The sequence below is a fragment of the Pogona vitticeps genome, chromosome 12 (assembly GCF_051106095.1).
Source record: "Pogona vitticeps strain Pit_001003342236 chromosome 12, PviZW2.1, whole genome shotgun sequence".
NCBI lineage: Eukaryota > Metazoa > Chordata > Lepidosauria > Squamata > Agamidae > Pogona > Pogona vitticeps.
The window spans coordinates 5,770,183-5,790,570 of NC_135794.1; the positions used below are offsets into that span (position 1 = coordinate 5,770,183).

Here is a 20,388-nt window from a genome sequence, read left to right on the forward strand (position 1 = left end):
TTTGCTTCCATAAAAAGCAGCTCTAAAAACTGGATAAACATTGGGCAAGATCCAGCAAGCTATCTGCCATTCAGTTTTCATTCAGTCTGATGTTGTTCGTGCAAGAATCTTTAGAAGTCTCCCCAAAAGCTGTCAGCTGTGGGTTGAGAAGATGGTGGCCAAAGTGCCTCTTTCTCCTTTGATAACAAATCTTCTCACAAATTCTAATAGAAAGCTATTGTGCCAATTCTCTAGGAGCTCAACCATTGAGCCACCAAGCCAATATCTTAAGTGTTTTCAATGAGATCAAACCCGCAGCTTCTCTGACACAAGGTCGTCCTCAAAACTTTTCGTCTGATGTTGTTAATGCAACACCCAGATCATGTGCAGTAGCAGCAACAGTAGCTAAGCCATGACTTCAAGAATAGCTATCTCTGCCAGATGCTGCACAATGGAAATGTAATAATGCTTAAGCACCATGAAGAATCTGGATCAGTGCAACTCATCTATCAAGCATTCTAAAAGTGTATTGGGGTAATTATCTTACACTATTGTATGAAACACTTTCCAAGTACAGTGGGGTCTTGACTTAAGAACGGCTTGAGTTAAGAACATTTTGACTTAAGAACCGCTCTCATAGGAAAATACTGACTTGACTTACATACTTAGATTTGAGTTAAGAACTGAAAAAAACCACGTGGGAGGCAGGGAAAGTGCAAAATTTGAACTTTCAGTTAACTGTTGGCCAGTGAAAAGGGTGCCTGTCTGCTTCCTCACTCCTCCCAGCGTTTAGAGAGTGGATTGGGAGACAGTCTTCAGACTGCCTGGTACTGGACTGCCTGGACTGTATTTTCCCTGCCTTCCCTGAACCTTTCTTGACCTAAGAAAAAAAGAAACAAAATATCCCCCTCTAGTGGTCGAAGGCGGAATAGCAGCTTCCCATTAGTTTCTATGGACGGAAAAGAGCAGATACGGATCAAATGGTTCTCAAGGCATTCCTATGGGAAATGCAGATTTGACCTGAGAACTTTTTGACTTGAGAACCGCCTTCCAATACGGATTAAGTTCTCAAGTCAAGACCCCACTGTATTCATATGTAGTAGGATTGCACCTACAATACCACAGGGCATCATGGATTTGATCCTCACCAAGCAAAGAGTGCTTCTGTTGTCTATATCGGAACAAATTCCTTTGTTTTGGAATTTGACAACCACAGACGTCAACAAGATGACAGCTTGATTGCTCTTAGGTTTATAGCAGGGGTTGCCAACCAGTGGCCAGCACAGCGAAGGCTTCTGGGAGTTTTAGTCCAAAAACATCTGGGGACCCAAGGCTGGGAAACCACTGGTCCATAGGATTAGCGTTACAGCATGAGATTGAAACTACTGACTCTACTCAAAGCATACCTGCTCCTAGCATCACGGAGGGGTTGCAGTTGTTTGTACAGCTGATGACTGCGGCGATAACCACAGATCCATGAGACAGCTTGTACTCATTTCCTTCATATTCAACAGGCACTACATCATTTTGCTTTTCAACCGGAATCTGAAAGCCTTTAAAACCAACCTATGAGACAAAAAAAAATCATTGCAAAGATAATCAACCACATAACATACTCATAACTGTATTTAAGTAAAAAGGGAAACCATTAGAATTGTTCTAACAGACAAGACTTGGGGGTAGGGGGCTAGGCAGCCAAAATCCAATTAGAGCAACTATTTTAGAGCGGGCTTTTCAGCATTAACTATTTCGCTAAGCGAGGTTGCAATTATCTGCACGGGATACTTTAGCTTGCACAACAGCTTTCTCATCCAAGTGACTGATGGGAACAAGCAAGGGCCAGTCCACATATTACAGGATTCCTATAAGGTAGAAGAGGAGTGACCCAAACAGCAGAACAAATCAAGGCTTATATTCATGGACTACAACAGTGGTTTCCAACCTCGGATAACCCAGGTGTTCTTGGACTGCAACTCCCAGAAGATTTCGGCACCATCTGTGGTGGCTGGGGTTTCTGGGAATTGCTGTCCAAGAACACCTGGGTTATCCAAGGTTGGAAACCACTGATCTACACTGTTTTAGAGTGTTTAACTAGCAGCATGAGGAGATGCCATTTCGATACTCTCTATAATTTTCGGTCAACGCAATGGATAAGCACCTAATTCAAAAAACAAAACACAGCAAAGAAAGGAGGTGGATTCCCTCCACCTGACATCCCAGGAAGAGATATACCATCCTCATTTAAAAAAAAACAGGAAATCTAAACAGTACCTTTCCGTTTCGATTGTACATACCTTTTCATTTAAGCATGCCTCGAAATCGCTTTTCATGTCCGTAACAGCAACTCTGTCTTGTGCCCGTTTGGGCCCACTTACGTATGGCATGATAGAACCCAGGTTTATGCATACAATCTGATGAGAAACATACTTTGTCAGTAATTATTATGTAATTTATATTATTATTATTACTAATAACTATCATCATGTGTTGTCAAGTCTGACTTACAGCTTCCCTTTTCAGGGTTTTTTCCAGGTACAGAATACTCAGAAGTGCATTACCATTCCCTTCCTCTGGGGGAGCCCTGGGACTGTGCAGCTGGCCCAAGGCCACCCAGGCTGGCTCTTCCCCCAGGAGGCACCACAGGGAATCAAACTCCCAATCTCTGGCTCTGCAGCCATATACTTAAACCGCTGAGCTATCCGGCCAGCTTTATATCCTCCAGTAGTCTACTATTTTGACCGGAACATTTGACATCAGCAATACGTTATTGTTATTATTTATGTCAAATATTCCCTCCAAAAACAGTGGACTGCTGGAGTATTTTAGCAAGCTTCTCTTTATAACCTTTGACCTTTGACCTTTTTGCAGGCAAACTAGAATGATCCCTCTTTTAGCTAGCAAAATGGAAGACAACCCCTTGACAACACATTATGTGGTCTTTGTCTCCCAGAAAATTCAGTTAAATATTAACATGAAGATCTGATATTACAATACTTAGTTTTACTCACTAGCACTAACATAGAAGGTAAATAAAACTAAGGGGGGGGGGGGGGGAACTAGCTAGTTTTTTAATACGAAACAGCTGGCAAATAATATATTCATACATAACAATAAGCCAGGATTAGTCACTTATTCGTAACTTACTTTCAATAAGCAGCATATTAGTGCATAGAGTTGTTCAGTTCTATTTTGCCCCCTCTGTTTGCATAAACAGGGAAGACAACCAGAAATGGGCAGCTACACATGAAATCTGAACTCTGCTCCTTGATCTGTTACTCCAAAATAACTAGAGGAACAAATCATGATTGATTCCTATGTCACAGGAAGCTTCCCAATTCTCCATTGTCTCATCTCCGGCCGCGCTGTGAGTTCAAGACAAGTCAGCAAGTCTGACTGATCATTGTGCGTGAATACTCCTACAACCCTCTCCATGCCCCTTCGAGCAAGACCTCTACCAAGACTTGCATATGGATACCAACATTTACAAGGGAGTGCCAAGGAAGCACTGCAGAAACCTGTATGCTACCCAGAGATGAGATTTTGAAGGAGTAACTGAAGTCATATTTATAACATTGCCTTTTTAAGCCAAAGTAGCAGTTTATCATCAGGGCTTCTGGTCCCTGGGAGCTGGCAAACATGCTCCAGGAATGTTTCTCTCTGCAGATGGAGAAGACTGAGATAATTATAGCCGTGCCCCACTGGACGATTACCCCGCTCTACGACGAATCCGCTTAATGCTAAACTTTTTGCAATCTCAAAACGATGGTTTAAATGGTTTTTTTTCATTTCACGATGATCGGTTCCCTGCTTCGGGAACCGATTTTCCGTTTACGACGATCAGCAAACAGCTGTTTGCTGATCGTCGGGTTTCAAAATTGCTGCCGGCTGAAGAAAATGCCCCCCATTGTTTTTAGGACTGATTTTTCGCTTAACAGGCACCAGAGAATGGCCGCCGTATGGAGGATCTTTGCTGGACAAGCAAGTATTCAGCCCATTGGAATGCACTGAACGGTTTTCAATGCGTTTCAATGGTTTTTTTAATTTTGTTTGATGTTTTCGCTCTACAGTGATTTCGCTGGAACGTCATCAAGCGAGACATTCCTGTACAGAGGAGGAGGAGCTGAATGATGGCAAAGCTGTCAGTCCATGAAAGCTGCCCCTCTAGTGGTTCTCCAAAAGTTTGGTAGGCTGAATCCCTACCCAGTGGTTTCCCCGTTTAGCTACAGATCTAGTTCTCACGGCCTAAATCAAAGTCTCAAGCCCCTCTAGGTTATTTGCTGGGCTTTTGTTTGCCAAGCATTAATATGCTGTAGATGAAGCAGACAGGGGACATAGCTATGGGTGAGAAAACAGAAGAAAATCAGCTGAAATAAGAACTCTCCCATCCTTTGGATGGGGAGGCAAGGGTTTTAGAAAGGGCTTAAATCTATAGAAGCTACAGAGATTTTAAAAGAGGCTAAGGCCATCTTGTGATTACCTGGGAATATTCTGGTTCTTCAGTTGAAACTTCATAATTTCTAAAAAGTTTCACAGTTTTAAGATATGCTTCCATGGACTTAAGCTTAGCCTCATCAAAGCCTGTGGAAAACATGTGAAAAAGTTACGGAAACTACTGTCTGAGTAATTATAATTAAAACTAATTATCTGATGAGAGAAGACTCAGCAGAATAGCTCAACAGAAGCTGCACAACAAAAAGCTCAAATTATTCAGCATTCAGTTCAATAATAAAAAGACTTCCTCCTTCTGTCTTGCAGTTCTCAAGGCTTCCACATGTTGAAGGGGATTACATGGGAGCAGAGATGGGCACTAATCACTAATCCAGTGGTTCATCTTTCAGATGAACAGATGTTTGGCACTTCCCAGCCCCAACTCCTCCAGCAGGCACCAACTTAGAGGCAGTCCATACTCATCTCTAGACAGGAGTTGGAAAGTCCATGGGACAGGAGAAGGAAGTTTTAATCAGTGAAAATTGGCCTTGCAAGTGACATAATCCTTGCACAAGTTTAAGTTATGGAACAAGAGTTTAAATATATTTGCTAAAAGAAGATTAAAATGCATGCCTTTTATTGATCTGCAACACCCTTAAAATTTTCCCACACATTCTAGCTGGGAAAAAGTTACTTGAAGGCCAACAGCAGCATCTCAAAATAATTAAAAGAAGATGAAACGGGATCCCAATGAACTATTTCCCAGTATATACCACAGGAGGAAGATACAATGGTGACTGAACGCCACAACATGTTGTATGGGAAATTTTTGATCCAAAAATCAAAACAATATGGAATAATATACTACTTTAGATAATAATTCCTGTATGAAAGTTTTGATAACTTTTTCATTTCCGATAACTTTTTCATTTCCATCTTACCTGTTTGTCTTAAGTGCTTTAGCGTCACATTATCTATAGGGAAAAAGCTCAGGATAGCACCATATTCTGGACACATATTTGCTATTGTTGTCCGGTCACCTATGGAGAGCTGGGAAACTCCAGGCCCAAAGAACTCCACAAATTTCCCAGACACTCCCGCTTGCCTTAATTGCTATGAGGGGAAAACAATACATTAATATATAGATGCATAATACAGGGCGAGAACTTCTACAGCACAAAAAACCTTCAAATGATAAAACAGCTTTTGCAAAGAAAAAAAGCACAGGGCTGTGAGGATCTGCAGAGCAGGCGACGCCAATGGAGATTGCACTAAGAGGTCTTCTGCCAGATGGGTTAGACAATGAAACTACGCATCAAAATTGTTGCAGCACACTGCCAGTAGATCTCCAAAGCTTCTTCTTAAATCTGACGCTTTCTGCATGCAAAGGAGGCGCACCTCTTCCTAAGCCCTGGCCTTTTTCCAATATCTGCCCCACCATAAATGCACTTGCCAACCATGAACGTGGCCATAGGCATCCTTTGGTTACCCGACGTTGAGGATGGAGGCCTTAGAAAGTCCATGTAATGTGAGAAAAAAAACCACAATCCTCATTTTTTCTCCTGCAGTGGGGCTCGCCTTCAGCCTGCCTGACAACAACAACAACAACAACTCTCTAATTACCTTTGTAATGCTGAGGACCACATCTATGGAGGTGGCCAGCGGGCTGGCTGTGCCTGTCAGTTCACACCCTACAACCTCTGGCAAAGTGAGGGTGACCGGCAATCCCAGCATGACAGCTTCTGTCTCAATTCCACCAACACCTGGAAGAGAATATGTCACTACTTAGCTGCTTGTTTACCAAACAATTCATTAAATGTTAAAGAGGACCTTTCAGACGTTACCTTTGTCTGAAGTTTAAAACGTACTGTAGAGAAGCACTAAATACCCTTTCCCCTTTTAAACTAGCTTCACAATTGGAAGGCATGAACGCTAAGCTGAATTTTATTAACAATACTTAAAAGCATAGAGGCTGCCTCGGCTACTTCTATTTTCATGCTCTTGTAGATGGTTTCGTGCCAGTCACAGATAAGACTAGAAACTGAAGCAGAGTGCATATTTTAATGGATTAATGCAAAGGTTTCCATCTTTGCGTTAGTGAAAGAAAGGTAATTTTGATCTGTTCCTCAGGCTGTAACTAGGCAATGCCTTCCTCATGCAAGTATTTAGACTGGTAGCCTAGCACCTCCAGAAGATTTTACACCCGTTGAAATGAAAGATGTAGTTACCCCTCCTAATGGACTGATAATAAAGGCAGATCTAGTAAAATGGATCCAAAGAGAGAAAGGGGAGGAGACAAAGGAATCAGAAATAAAGGAATTCTAAATAACAGAACAACTCTTCAAATATACAGGATGATTCATTTTCTTCAGAATAAACATGCTGGTAGCCCTTAGTGATCCAGAAGGATGAGTGTGCAGTGCATTTGTCTGCCTCTGGGCTGCTAGCTCTTCAGCATGCTGAAATCACGGAGCGACAGGGTTGGGTGGGTGCCAAGCACAGTCAGATTCTTATTTCACAGATGGGGCCTTTCTAGACATTAAAAGTCATCAGTTCTAACCAGGAGATCCCTGGCACTGAAGCCCCCCAAATCTGCAGAGAAATGCATTCCCCATTCCAGACCTTTATTATATAAAATAATTCTTAATATTTATATTAAAAGCTGGAAGAAATTTAAAATAAGTAATAATTGGGAGATCTTTTTGTTCTCAACTTTGAATCAGTAAAGCTTGTATTTTAAGCACAAGAACGGAGAAAGGGTAAAGACGAATATTTACCCAGAACTGTACAGTACTTATAAGGCATGATGCAAGAATGTAAAAAGTCAAACTGGGAGAAACCAAGAAGGAGGTAAGAAATAAAAAGTGAACAGCCTCTCCAGCAAACTTACCCCATCCTAATATCCCCAGGCCGTTCACCATCGTGGTATGGGAGTCAGTGCCAACAACGCTGTCTGGATAGAGCAAGCCTTTAACGTCAAAGACCACCCTGGACAAATATTCCAGGTTTACCTGGTGCGCCATCCCTGTTCCGGGAGGAATTACTGAGACGTTCCTAAAAACTCTGGAACTCCACTAGGTTATTTTCAACAAAGAATGGTGGAGGTGGAGGGAGGAGAAGAGGAAAAAGAAGAAATAATATGTCATCCTCATACACTTGAAACCTTGTATATGCTTAGCAAAGGAATCTAAAGACCTGCCGAAAATATTTTTAAAAAAATCTTGGCAGGGTTCTTTCGCTGTAAGAAAGGACAACATTCATAAGACAGTCTTTCTCTTAACAAGTAAAAGCAAAGTCTGTTTATGGGACTAAATACTGTGCAGTATTATCAGTTAACTCTTGCCATGTCAGTCATTTCCTGAAGCATTTTTGAGATAGTCATCAAGAAAATTGAATTTGAGAAAGGTTTTTCACCCCCTGTATTAACAATCTCCCCTCCCCTTTTGGTTCTTACATGAGATGTTCTGAAAGCTATAGAAGAGCCAAAACAAAGCTTTGTGGCTTTGTTCTGATCTGCATTTTCACAAATATTTGCTTTATGGGGCTTGCCCTCCGATCAACCTACCTTGAAAAACTGGAGTCTCTCTCGGTTTCTACCAAATTCCACCTCCTGGTTTTTTAATACTGTTTCAGGCCTGAGGGAAAGAAAAAGAACCCACACCAATGTTAACATGTAACCCAGTCTTTTATTTACTGCTGTCTCAAGTGACATTTGGAACGGTTTCGGATGGGATACCTCCTTAAGGTAAGGGCAGATGCCAATTCCACATGACCCCTTTGTTTCCCCCCACAAACGCCAGTCTCACCTCAGGTATCCTTGTGACAGTATTCACTGTCCCAATTTGCTTGAAATACGCATTTCAAACGAATTTCTACAGTCTAATCCCACAAACATCTATTCAGAAAGAAGCCTCAATGAATTAAGCGGAACTCTACCATAAAGGCGTACAAGAGCATGGGAATATGCCTTTAGTGGCCAAAATCTGCAAGATATATTGCCTGATTGTATCTGATTTGAGAAGCAAAGTCAGGTTAGTGCTGGTGGCAGTGATTTCTAGGTGCTGAAGAGTTCTCTCCTCCATTCTACGGCTCCCTTACATTTCCCCAGTTCAAAGGAGAGCTCTAGAGAGCGCCAGAAACTAGAAGAAGGTGGGGGAGAAGAAGCTTTTAATGTCCCCCAAATGGCTGCACCATGGCTATGGATGATGACATTATTCAAATTCTGACTCATCACTTGCAAAACAAGATTTCAGTCACCCAGCCAGTCCCATGGGCCATTTAATGCAATACGGTCAATTCTGACCGGCGAGAAAGGTGGGATTCCTTTCTAGACCTACTAGAAGATCCATAGCATTTCCTGGTGATCTCCTATCCAAATAGGACACAGGGCTAGCCTTGCATAGCTTCTCAAATCAGATCTGATCAAGTATATTCAGGATAACACAGCAGTATCCTATAGTATAGGATAATGGCCTCAGAAGAGGGCCTCCTAGAATTATGCCAACACCATGACCAAGGAAAGAGATGTGTTTTCTAGAGTCACACTTAGAAGCAGATAACCTCAAGGCGAGAAGCAAGATTCATGTAACAGATTACAAGGAAACTGGCTATCTTACCATCTGACCCTGTTACTGCCAATTAAAAAAGCAACAAGACAGGATGTGTGGCTTCAAGAATATGTGGTTCAGCAGAAATTAAAATACGAGGTACTTCTGCAGTGGCTTTTCAAGGATAGGTTTCAGGCGTTACATTTTTGCTGAATCCAACCCGTCCTTGATGGAGATAAACCCACACAGTAATTTGTTTCCACAGTGTCACTATGCTTAAGTGAGACAAGCAATCAAGCCTTCTCCGCTTTGAAGCTGCAGGCATTGGCACAGATTGTCTTTTTTTTTAAAAATGGAATTATTTGGCAGGTCTACGACCAAAGCACCTTGCTCACATGTGACCAGTCGGACACTCTTGCTTCCTTCCTCCCAACCTCTGTTGTGCTGGAGCAGCAAAGCTGGAGGACATGGAGAGCAGGAAAGGTGAAGGGAGTACCAGCACTCTGAGTGCATTTAGGTAGTGATCCACAATACCGCATGTTCCTTTTCCCTTAGGTAAATGGGGTGGGTGGACGGGGCACTACAACACAGCTGAATATTCTGGCTTGGCTAGCCAAAAACTGTTAACTCATACTTAACCCATTTCTGTCTTCTATAAACGTTCCCATGAGAACGATGAGAAAAGCTTACTTGGTGTCTAAGTGTGAGTGTGAATTAAGGAAAATCGGCCAGGTTTACATTAAGAAGAAACACTGCCTTCTTTTTCTACTTGCAGGGAGAAGCTGGGCCTGATTTTCATTACCGGATGCAAGTGACTGTGCAAGCAGTAAAATATCATTAAACAAAACAGAAGTCTAAACATGGTGCAGCAGAGTGCTGAAAACATCAACACTGGTCAAACACCTATTTGAACAAACATGGTTTTCTAAGGTCATCAATGGCAGATTTCCTTCTTGAAATTTATCGAAAGCCATTCAAGATACCCCATCTTGGGACAGCAACTAGCCAACTCTTTTTTGACACCATTAGCAATCAGCAAGCTAGAATGGACGTTGGAAAGCATTATATGAAACCCTATTAGACGTATAGCTTCAAGTTACATATGTACAGCCAAATAAATAAATAAACAAACAAAGAACTGATGGGATGAGTTCCTACCTGCAGAATAAAGACTCTTAACAATTGAAACAAGATTTCAACCTACCTACATACACAACCAACCAAAATGTAACTTACTCAGGCACTGGTTGAAGATGAAAAGGACACAGTAGAGGCGTGTTTTCAATTTGCACAGAAAGCTGTCCTACGTTACGTCTTGAATCTCTGTCACAGGGCCCCTTGCAACTGCTCTGGCTTCTGCACGGTAACCTCCGGGGAGCTTTAAGAGGAGAAAGTTTGGATGGTGGCCTCTGCGGATCCCCACCTCCAGGATTGGGAGTATTCTGTATTGCACTTTTAAAAAATTGAAATGGGAAAAAAAATACATTTACATATCAAAATATTTTGCACTGTCAGGCATTAGCTAAATGTAACATATATACTTTTCAGAAAATACACAAATAATAAGATACATTATTTTATATCTGGAGATTCTAACAAACGATCATGTGGTTGGATATTATCTATAAGACATCCAGGGCTGGTACATTTTACAGCAGGAGTGAGGGTCAAGTGGCCCCTTGAGATGCTGTTGGAATCCAAATCCCATCAACTCTGTCAGAATGGACAGGGGTCAAAGAGGATAGCTGGAAGGCCACAGATTCCAGACCCCTGCCTTTGAGGGTACATGATGTGTAGAGGTCAATCCATCTACACCAGATATGTTTTAAACAATAGAATCCCAGTGGACAAATGTTCTCTTGTTCCAATTTCTAGGTGACTCCTGCATCACTTTTTGGGCTCTAACTGAAATAATAGTACGTTCCTGTTTTCAATACTCCACTTGTTGATATTTGAGTGTTGTGCCCCCCCCCAAGAATACTTACATCGATGGGTGGGATTTAAATTTAGCATATAAATAAATGGCATGTATCTTTTTCTAGGTGTGAATTCCATTTAAACACGGGCAGGTCACATTCTATTAACAAATATTGCTGCCACCAGAAGAAAAACAAGTAAGTACCATTTGCTGAAGTCAATCTGCAAGGAATGGTCCACAGTGAGGTCTGTTGGGCAAGCAGGATGGACTTTTGTAGGGTCTCCTCCAAGATTTTTCACAGCTTCCCTCATAGCAGCAAAATCTACCATTGCAGGAATTCCACTGATGGAAAGGAAGAAAACAGAAATATTTAACGGGGTAGTACCTCTCCAATGATAGAGAATGTATGATGTATTAATACAGCACTAATTCTGATGGGGCCATTCAACAACATATGCAGAACAAGAGTTGGTTCTGCTTAGGTATCCTGATATGAAAAGTAGTGAATCAAAATTATTTATCTTCTAATACAAGGGTTACCAGGGACGTGGTGGCGCTGCGGGCTAAACTGCAGAAGCCTGTGCTGCAGGGTCAAAAGACCAGCAGTCATAAGATCGAATCCACGCGATGGAGTGAGCTCTCATCGCTTGTCCCAGCTCCCGCCAACCTAGTGGTTCGAAAGCATGCAAATGCAAGTAGATAAATAGGGACCACCTCGGTGGGAAGGTAACAGCGTTCCGTGTCTAAGTCGCACTGGCCACGTGACCACGGAAGATTGTCTTCAGACAAAACGCTGGCTCTATGGCTTGGAAACAGGGATGAGCACCGCCCCCTAGAGTCGGACACGACTGGACAAAAATCGTCAAGGGGAACCTTTACCTTTTTTTACAAGAGTTCCCAACCTTGGGGTCCTGAATGTTCTTGGACTAAAACTCCCAGAAGCCTCCACCACTCTCTGTGCTGGCCAGGATTTCTCGGAGTTGTCGTCCAAGAACATCTGGAGACCCAAGTTTGGGAACCATGGTTCTAATATAAGGTGACTTCTTATGTTGAAATATGTAAGTGATAGCTGGAGCTTAAGGAAGTTAATTTTTTGAACGACAACACCCCAAATCCCACAGCCAGTATTTCTCAAGCTCTGGCAGCCAGATAATACAGTCATTAGTGCTATAGAAGTTCAGCACATGCATCTCACATGTAAAACATTCACAATTTGAAGTGGGACAGTGATATTTCCCATTCTTTCAACCCCTGTCTCACCGACATTTAGTCACTGCCAGCATAAACCTACATAAATAGCTGAACGTCTATCTAAACATGGTGGAGGTTCCACCCTGAAAACTTAGATCCAGTCAGCACTGCTGGAATCCATGAAACCTGAGATAGGTAACAAGAAAAATGTGCCTTACGTAAAGTCTTGGAGGAGGACCCTGGCAGGACAGAAGGGTACTGCAACGTTGTTCTGTTTTGCTTTCCAATCCAAAATGTTCATAGCATCTTCTTCTTTCACTAGGAAGCCATCACAGCTACGGACAGCAGCTTCCAAGAGGACCCGTATGGAGTAAGGCAGGGCATCTACACAATGATAATGGGATCAGATGGATGGCAAAAAATACTTTGGTAGTCCTTCCCCTACACACTAGGTTGCTTTCTAACCAACCAAGCTGTTACTGCACTGTTCCTTAACCCTTCTGATGTAAGTTTCAATGATGTAAGTTTCAACAATGGAATACAGATTGGCAGTGTATGTGTTTTGGATATAGACAGTCATAGGTTCAATAGAGAACGAAGGAAAGGATGTGAGACAGTAGCAAGTTGTTGCTCTATGCAGTAGACAGCATTGGGGCTAGATGGAGAAAGAGTCCTGAACACTATACTTTCCTGTTTTCCCCTCATACAGGAAAGAAGCCTACCATAATACGCAAAAAGACAATGATGAGAACTGGTTGCTATTACTTTTGGCAGAAATTAGAAATAGGACCAAAACAAATCCAAATATTAATATATACGTGGTGGTGTTCTTGGCTTTCCTTTTCTTATGGTTGAGTTCAAGCCAAGATGTAGAGCCCAAATCTGGCTTCTCTTGGATTTTCAAAGCTGTTCTGTGTGTACGGCACATCTAATTGGCATTGTTCCCTGCAGCAAACAGCCCCTTGCATTGGGTCGAGTCATGCTTCAAAGTCATACTGAGAACGTTATAAAGCAAAGGTGGGTCAAAATGTGTGTTCTCGCATGCTGCAGGAGTATAGTTCCCATCAGCCCTACGTAGCATCGCCAATGGTGAGGAATGCTAGGAAATTCAATCCAACAAGAACATAAGGCCTACACTTCGCCCATCCTGGTGATCAAGAATTGCTTTGGAGGACAGCGCAGCTATCTTTAAGGGGATAAATGAAGAAACACAGGGCATTGATTTGCACCAATGTTCCCTTGCAAAGCAGCTAAAAAGTAACAATCAATGCCCTTTTACTTTCCATCTCATTAACACACAGCATTCATAGTACCCACTTTGTGGATGTCAAGGTGACAAAAACCCACATTTCAGGCTGTCCAAAGCTAAGTGGAATTCCAGGTTGTGAGTCTCTGTCAATGTTATTTGATAGATTAGATCCACTATAACCTAGCAGGATGCCAACGACCTCATATTACTAAACCATAAATCAATTAAAAATTAACTAAGTAATATTACTTATCTTGTTCAATTAAGAATTTTTTCCAAATACAACAATCACCCCAATAACACTTCTTGATATTTTGGTAAGCACCCCAACTTAAATATTAAGAAGGAAGACATGCCTAGGATAAGTTTAAAAATTTGAAATATTTATTTATTTATTTATCAATCAAATAGGTATATACAGTATTGACCATGGTATAACCCAAGAACTAGATGTTTATCTGTATTGTTATGAGTCCACTGCTGAATTTTCTGATTTTTAAAAGGTTTACTTCCTATTATTCCTTCCTATTTTCCAACTAAGACAAATCTTAAGTGGCAGAACTTCCTTATTCTTGAGCTTACAAAATTTAACACACTTTCCACCTCAACATATCTGCTGAGGAAACCAGAAGACTGGCTACAGTGGAGTTCTTGCTCTAAATGCAAAAGCATTTATAATCCCAAGCTTCGTTTTTGGCAATGCCAGTAGACTAGGAAAGATCTCTAACTAAGACTCTAGAGAGGCACTAGCCAACATCTTCTGTTTACCTGTGCATGTGGGCTGTTGACTCTCATTTTTGTTTTTTTACCTTCCAAGATGCGAGACTGGAAGGATGTATCTCTGCAGCTTCCAGATCTTCTCAAGCCATGTGGACTGAGAAAACAATCTGTGACTTTTATTTACTAGTCCCTTCTCTTAACTTTGATCCTAAGCTTGCCTGCTGTATTCCTGGAAGTTAAGTGAGTAAAGTATGTTTTCACCTTTTGTACTTAAAGACAGTCTCCTGAGTCTTATTTCATAATGTGTTAGCTTTGGAGAGGGTAGAATATCAATAGAATTGTAAAAGGGCACTTCAGTAGATAATTCTAATCTTAGAGAGCTGGCCTTCTGCTGCGCATTTTACAGGGGATTTAAGCAAATTCCTACAACACTCGACTGCCAACCGGTGTTGTTGTTGTTGTTCAGTCGTTAAGTCCTGTCCGACTCTTCGTGACCCCATGGACCAGAGCACGCCAGGCCCTCCTGTCTTCCACTGCCTGCCGGAGCTTGGTCAAATTCACATTGGTAGCTTTAATGACACTGTCCAGCTATCTCTTCCTCTGTCGTCACCTTCTCCTCTTGCCTTCACTCTTTCCCAACATTAGGGTCTTTTCTAGGGAGTCTTCTCAAGCAATGGCCAAAGTATTGGAGCCTCACTTCAGGATCTGTCCTGATATTTGATATTGCCTGCACCAAACGATGTAGGCAATATCAAATTGGAGTCATGGACTCTGTGTAAAGAGAAACCTTATAATTACATATGTTCTCACAGGGCATTTTGTGAGAAATGCCAGACTTCTCCATCACCCATAAATGGAATGCAAATCATTATACAATCGAGTTTGCAACCACCACGTCGGAAGTGGAGAAACACTAGTTAGCATGTTTAACAGGTCCACACACCTGCTTTCCTTCTCTGGAGAGCACAAAGCAAAAAACCACTGCTGCAGGGTGTGCCTGTTTCACTTAAATTAATGTTTTACAAGGCAGACAATGTCTTTCTCTCACTAGGTGATTCATCAAAAGGCTAACCAGAGCCATTACAGATTGGTGGACCAGTCTTAAGTTAAGGCTACCAAGTTAAGACTGCAACAAGAAGTCTCTACACACCTTCCTTTACTTAGAAACTGGGGTTCCTATGAAGAACCTCTAGACACAAAATAATTTCATGATTATCTTCAACGATTCCAACCTGACAGGTTGTCCACAACGGACTCACTCTGACCTCACCTTCAAATATAGGGAACTAGAGAACACGCTGAATGAAAATGAATCCAATGCACATCAACTACTAAGGCTCAAGATACTGTGGATGTGCTGGAGATACTCCACCTATCCAATACTGCAACGTTACTCAGATATGGCTTCCCAAAACTATTGGGTCCACTTTTAAGGTGGGCCATGCAGACGCGCTCTACTTAAGAATTACCACTCAGTTTAAGTCTCCGTAATTTTCACAATACAGCCCCTGCCCTTAACGATTTCTAAACAGTCACAAGAATCGAAGAGTAAGATATGGTCAGAACCACAGTCTTGGGTCTAGCTTTTATAAACTCGTCTGGGCAGGTTTCCTAACTCAGTGATGAAGACTCGTCTTTGCCTTTTCATGCAAGCAACTGGCAAGTCAAAATACTTTGTAGGAGAGGAGTTTTGTTTCTGGCGGACCAACCCAACTGTTGATGACGGACAAAACAGACAGGCTTCTGGAAGGAGAGAGCAGCCTGTGCTCAAAAAGGACCATGGATTTTGCGGGGACTGGAACTTGGATCATTCAGGTCCCAGTCTAAATGTGACATTGCACTGGTGCTGTTCATGCTTCCTCCTAAATCATCGTTGTACAAGAGGCAGCCCTCCTTATTCCCCTGGACTGCTATTTCCAGCATATCTCAGCATCATCTATATCTCATGAGCAGCCAACAATTTCTAAAGCACTTTTGCCCCCCTTGACTCCCATCTTCATCTAAGTCCTCAGCTTATGAAGAGTCTGCCTAGATTAAATTATGTTTGTTTTGTTGCAGGGGTGAGCAACATGCAGGCCCCCCCAGATGTTGATGGATTACAACTCCTATTGGCGCTAGCCAGCATAGACAACAGTGAGAGGACAACACTGAGGGTTGCAGATCCCCAAACATATGTAGGGCCTTGTTCTACTCACTCTTGCCCTGGAAGACAACATTATTTAGACCAGAATGGGCAACTGTGTCAGGTCTTGGGGCCAACTTTCTATGAGGGAACCTTCCAGGAGCTGCTCAAACTGCCCTAAATTCTGAAACCTGCAATTAAACTAAGCCAGAAGGGACTGAAAGTGCACCCCTGGTTCACACTGTAGTTTATTTAAAAGGTGAACTGCCCTTCCTGGAGGTTTCCAAGAGAAGCAATCCACCTGTTTTCACGAGGAAAATGGCTTCCATAGGAAGGGCGTGGATCGCAAAGCTTCACCCATCCCTGATGCAGATGGACTCACGGCTATACTCCGTGGAAGGCAGTTTCACAAGTTCATAAAATCTGCTTTTCAAACACTATAGGCAGCAAGGACTGTTTGTATTCTTGTTTCAGAAGATAACAGTTGAAGGGCAACACCAGCCAAGCTGAACAAACTGATAAACTAAGGCTGCAATTGTATAGGCACTCACTCGGCAGCAAATTCCACCGAAATCAGCAGGACTTCTTAGTAAACATACAAAGGATTGTTCTGTAAAATTCATAGAGTCGCTTCTAGAAATGTTATCTCTGAAGCAGAAAGATTGTTACACATTTGTTTAAACTGAATGTGTGTGAGTGGAGACCTATTACAGTTAAAAGTATATCCATAAATAATATATTTTGAAAGACATTATGTGCCTTTATGTGAGCCAAGGAGCTCATATATCCATCCACACATCATACTTTTACAAAACCTATCTTTTAAATGTTTGAGTTAATCACCCAGTTCCATTTCAGGGGAAGCTAAGATGTACCTTCTACCTAGAATCTCAGGTAACTACCAATGCAATCCCTCTGCTTACTCCAAAGCAAGCACCATGGGTAAGTGTGTTTACAATCACAACCAATCATTCAGTCCTATGTATGTTCACTTAAGAGGTTAGCCTCACACAATTCAATGGGGCTCATTTCCTTATAATCATGTTCATGATTACTGGCATAATCCAGTTAGATGGTACAAAGTCTTGCAGAAAACAGAGGGGGGTGGGTCATAGTCTAGGTATGTTCTCTAAAAAGAACAGCAGCTACATGGAACTCATGAGTGTTGACAGTTCCTCAGTGAATCAGACAATGTCTTGAAAAACTCTGCTCCCTCACTCATTCTCTATGAATCACAGCTGCAGGATGATTAACAAGCTTTGGGCCATAATTAGCTTGATTTGTAACAGACCTAAGTGAACTTCCATAATGACTACCTTGACTTATATAAATGTAAACTGCCACAGTTAGCTCTTGTCCGTTAGAAATATATTTAATACTTAATTAACAATTGTGTGCTGTCAAGTTGATTCTGACTTATGCTGATCCTTTCCAAGGTTTTCCAGGCATACAGTAATTAGATGTGATTTGACATTCACTTCTTCTGGGACCATTCTGGGAATGTGCGGCTTGCCCAAGGCCACACAGCCTGGCACTTTTCCTACAAGGCAGAGTGAGGAATCAAACTGCTGATCCAAGCATGCCACCTCCCTGAGCTATCCATCCACCTTGCCGACAAGCTGTTGTCATCTGTCATCAAGTCAGAAGAGACGTGCAGCGACTCTTTTAAAGTAAGTGAGATATCTGAGGAGTGGCTTGACCAGTTCCACGCCCTCAATGAGTTGGCATGGCTGAGCAGGGATTTGAAACCAAGCCTCCTAGGTCCTAGTCTGTCACTCCATCCACTAGACCACTGGTTCTTAACCTTGCGTTACTCAGGGGTTTTGGACTGCAACTCCCAGAAGCCTTCACCACCAGCTGTCCTGACTGGGGTTTCTGGGAGTTGCAGTTCAAAAGCATCCGAGTAACAAAGGTTAAGAACCACTGAACTAGACCACACTGAGTATTCCACCGATACGTTAGGTGGTAGTTATTCCTTTGCTTTGCAACAACTAGACACAGGAATGACAAATACTACATGGCACTGGACTGATGTTAAACCACATTAAAAGAAAGCACTGGGATTAATCTTAAATGTGACAGGGTTAGGGGTCAACATTATTACCTTACATTCTGAAACTATGAATTATGCAACAGAATTAATCTATTGAATACGGTAGAAAATGAACTAGAACATGAATCAAGTAGGTAGTTTTATACATTACGAGTACTGTAATTCCACTAATCTCATGGAACACTTCTTGGCATGCAACCACTACAAAATATATACTAAACTAAGCGATCCATTTTGAATGCCTCTTCTGCAAAAAGCCAGAAATTGTTACTAATCTATAGACGAAAAAGGATTTAGATGTTACTATATACAGTGGGGTCTCTACTTAAGAACTTAATCTGTATTGGAAGGTGGTTCTCAAGTTGAAAAGTTCTTATGTTGAATCTGCATTTCCCATAGGAATGCATTGAAAACCATTTAATCCGTATCTGCTCTTTTCCGTCCATAAAAACTACAGTGGAACCTCTACTTAAGAACTTAATCGGTTTTGGAATGGTGTTCTTAAGTTGAAACGTTCTTAAGTTGAAGCAGAATTTCCCGTAGGAATGGAATGAAAACCAATTAATCCGTTCTGGCTGTTTTTTGTTATGTAGAGGTGCGTTCGTACATTGAAGCATTAGTTCCCATAGGAACTAATGCAAAGCTGGTTAATACGTACTCTACCACTAGGGGGAGAATTTTTTTTAACCTAAGATGACCTAAGGTTAAAAAAAGAGCAGGAAAGGTTTTTTTTTCCTGTTCTTATCTTGGATTTCTGTTCTCAAGTAGAAGCAAAATTTAGCAAATGGAGCTGTTCTTAAGTTGGATTGTTCTTAAGTAGGGACGTTCTTAAGTAGAGACCCCACTGTAAAGTACTCCAGAGGTCACATTATTAGGAAAAGGATGTCAAGGAAAATGAAAGGAGTAAACATTTTTGTTTTTTCTCACATTCTTCAGGCAGGATCATCATCACCTTAGAACTGCAGAACTGGAAAGGCCCCATGAATTATCCAGTCCAGGCCCTGTCAGGGAAGCTCAGTGGGGGAATTGAACTCCCAACTTTTGGCTCAGCAGCCAGAAGCCTAAACCAGTGAGCTATCTAGCAGGTCACCAACAGCCATACTACCTGGGGATTTCTGTAAATTATATTCCAACGCCACCTATGTGCATACCTCTATCAAAAAAAGCAAAGACAGAGTAAAAGTTACCATATTTGCCTCCTAGTTTAGCAACATTGTAGAACTTCTTGTCTGTATTGTCATCCAATGTTTCAATTAAATTCTGGAACAGGTGATCTGAAAGACATGGGATACAGAACATTTAAGAGTTTGCTAAATGATTGATACTAATGCAGACTTGGTAGTGAATAAGAATCTTTCTGGCTTTGAATAACTATATAAACCAGAAATGTTTAGCAATCCAGTCTGTTTGAAAGCAGAATCCTGCTTTGTTGTCAAACAAAACACAAGCCAAAAACAAAGTATAATCGCAATGCGAAAATAAACATTTATGACTTGTTTACTTACTAGTACAAGAAGCAGATACACTGCATGCACTCATGATTTTAAGAGTCATAGCTTATAATTCTAAGTAAAAGCTAGGGTAGTGAAGCACAAATTAGGGCTACTGGTCTTTAGTCACTGTGTAATGGATTAAATTTATTCATTCTCTCTCAATCCGCTTGCAACCCTCCACTCTAATTATGCAATAGCAAAGTCTGAAAGCAACAACATCGGTAAGAATGAAATAGCTGCACCACATTTTAATTGAAAGGATTTTCTTACTCTGAAGCACAATACCATATAAATGAGTCAGAATCCAGAGTTAATCACACTTAACTGTGTTATTTCCTGCAGTTCTAAACAACATGTACCTGGAAGGATGATGCACAGAACACATCACGACTACACTTCTAAAGCAGCCTATATAAAGCTATACTCTTAACCTCTTAATGTCATAAGACTGTAACCATATTTTACTGCTCTTGATTATTAAATGAGGAACATAAGAAAGAGACTAAAAATGTTGTACTACAAAGAATTAAATTAAGCATTTGCAGAACTAGAGGTTATGACTAAGTGAATTAATTACTGCACATAGGCTATATAATTGTATTACAGGTTACCCTGTTTCCATGAAAATAAGACCTAACCTGAAAACAAGCCCTAGTATGATTTTTCAGGATGCTTGTAATATAAGCCC

The 20,388-nt window shown here is 41.4% G+C and overlaps 1 protein-coding gene across 1 annotated transcript in view; it reads right to left on the reverse strand.

The window, feature by feature from the left end:
* Window positions 1-20,388, reverse strand: part of IREB2 (iron responsive element binding protein 2) — a 34,995-nt gene that overhangs the window by 11,839 nt on the left and 2,768 nt on the right. Inside the window, exons 2-12 of the mRNA XM_072982195.2 lie at window positions 19,395-19,481; window positions 12,282-12,447; window positions 11,077-11,214; window positions 10,191-10,406; window positions 7,973-8,042; window positions 7,298-7,481; window positions 6,031-6,170; window positions 5,349-5,520; window positions 4,457-4,557; window positions 2,274-2,390; window positions 1,386-1,545 (exon numbers count right to left, since the gene is read on the reverse strand). Coding sequence (XP_072838296.2) covers window positions 1,386-1,545; window positions 2,274-2,390; window positions 4,457-4,557; window positions 5,349-5,520; window positions 6,031-6,170; window positions 7,298-7,481; window positions 7,973-8,042; window positions 10,191-10,406; window positions 11,077-11,214; window positions 12,282-12,447; window positions 19,395-19,481 — 1,551 coding nt within the window. The remainder of the gene's footprint in view (window positions 1-1,385; window positions 1,546-2,273; window positions 2,391-4,456; window positions 4,558-5,348; window positions 5,521-6,030; window positions 6,171-7,297; window positions 7,482-7,972; window positions 8,043-10,190; window positions 10,407-11,076; window positions 11,215-12,281; window positions 12,448-19,394; window positions 19,482-20,388) is intronic.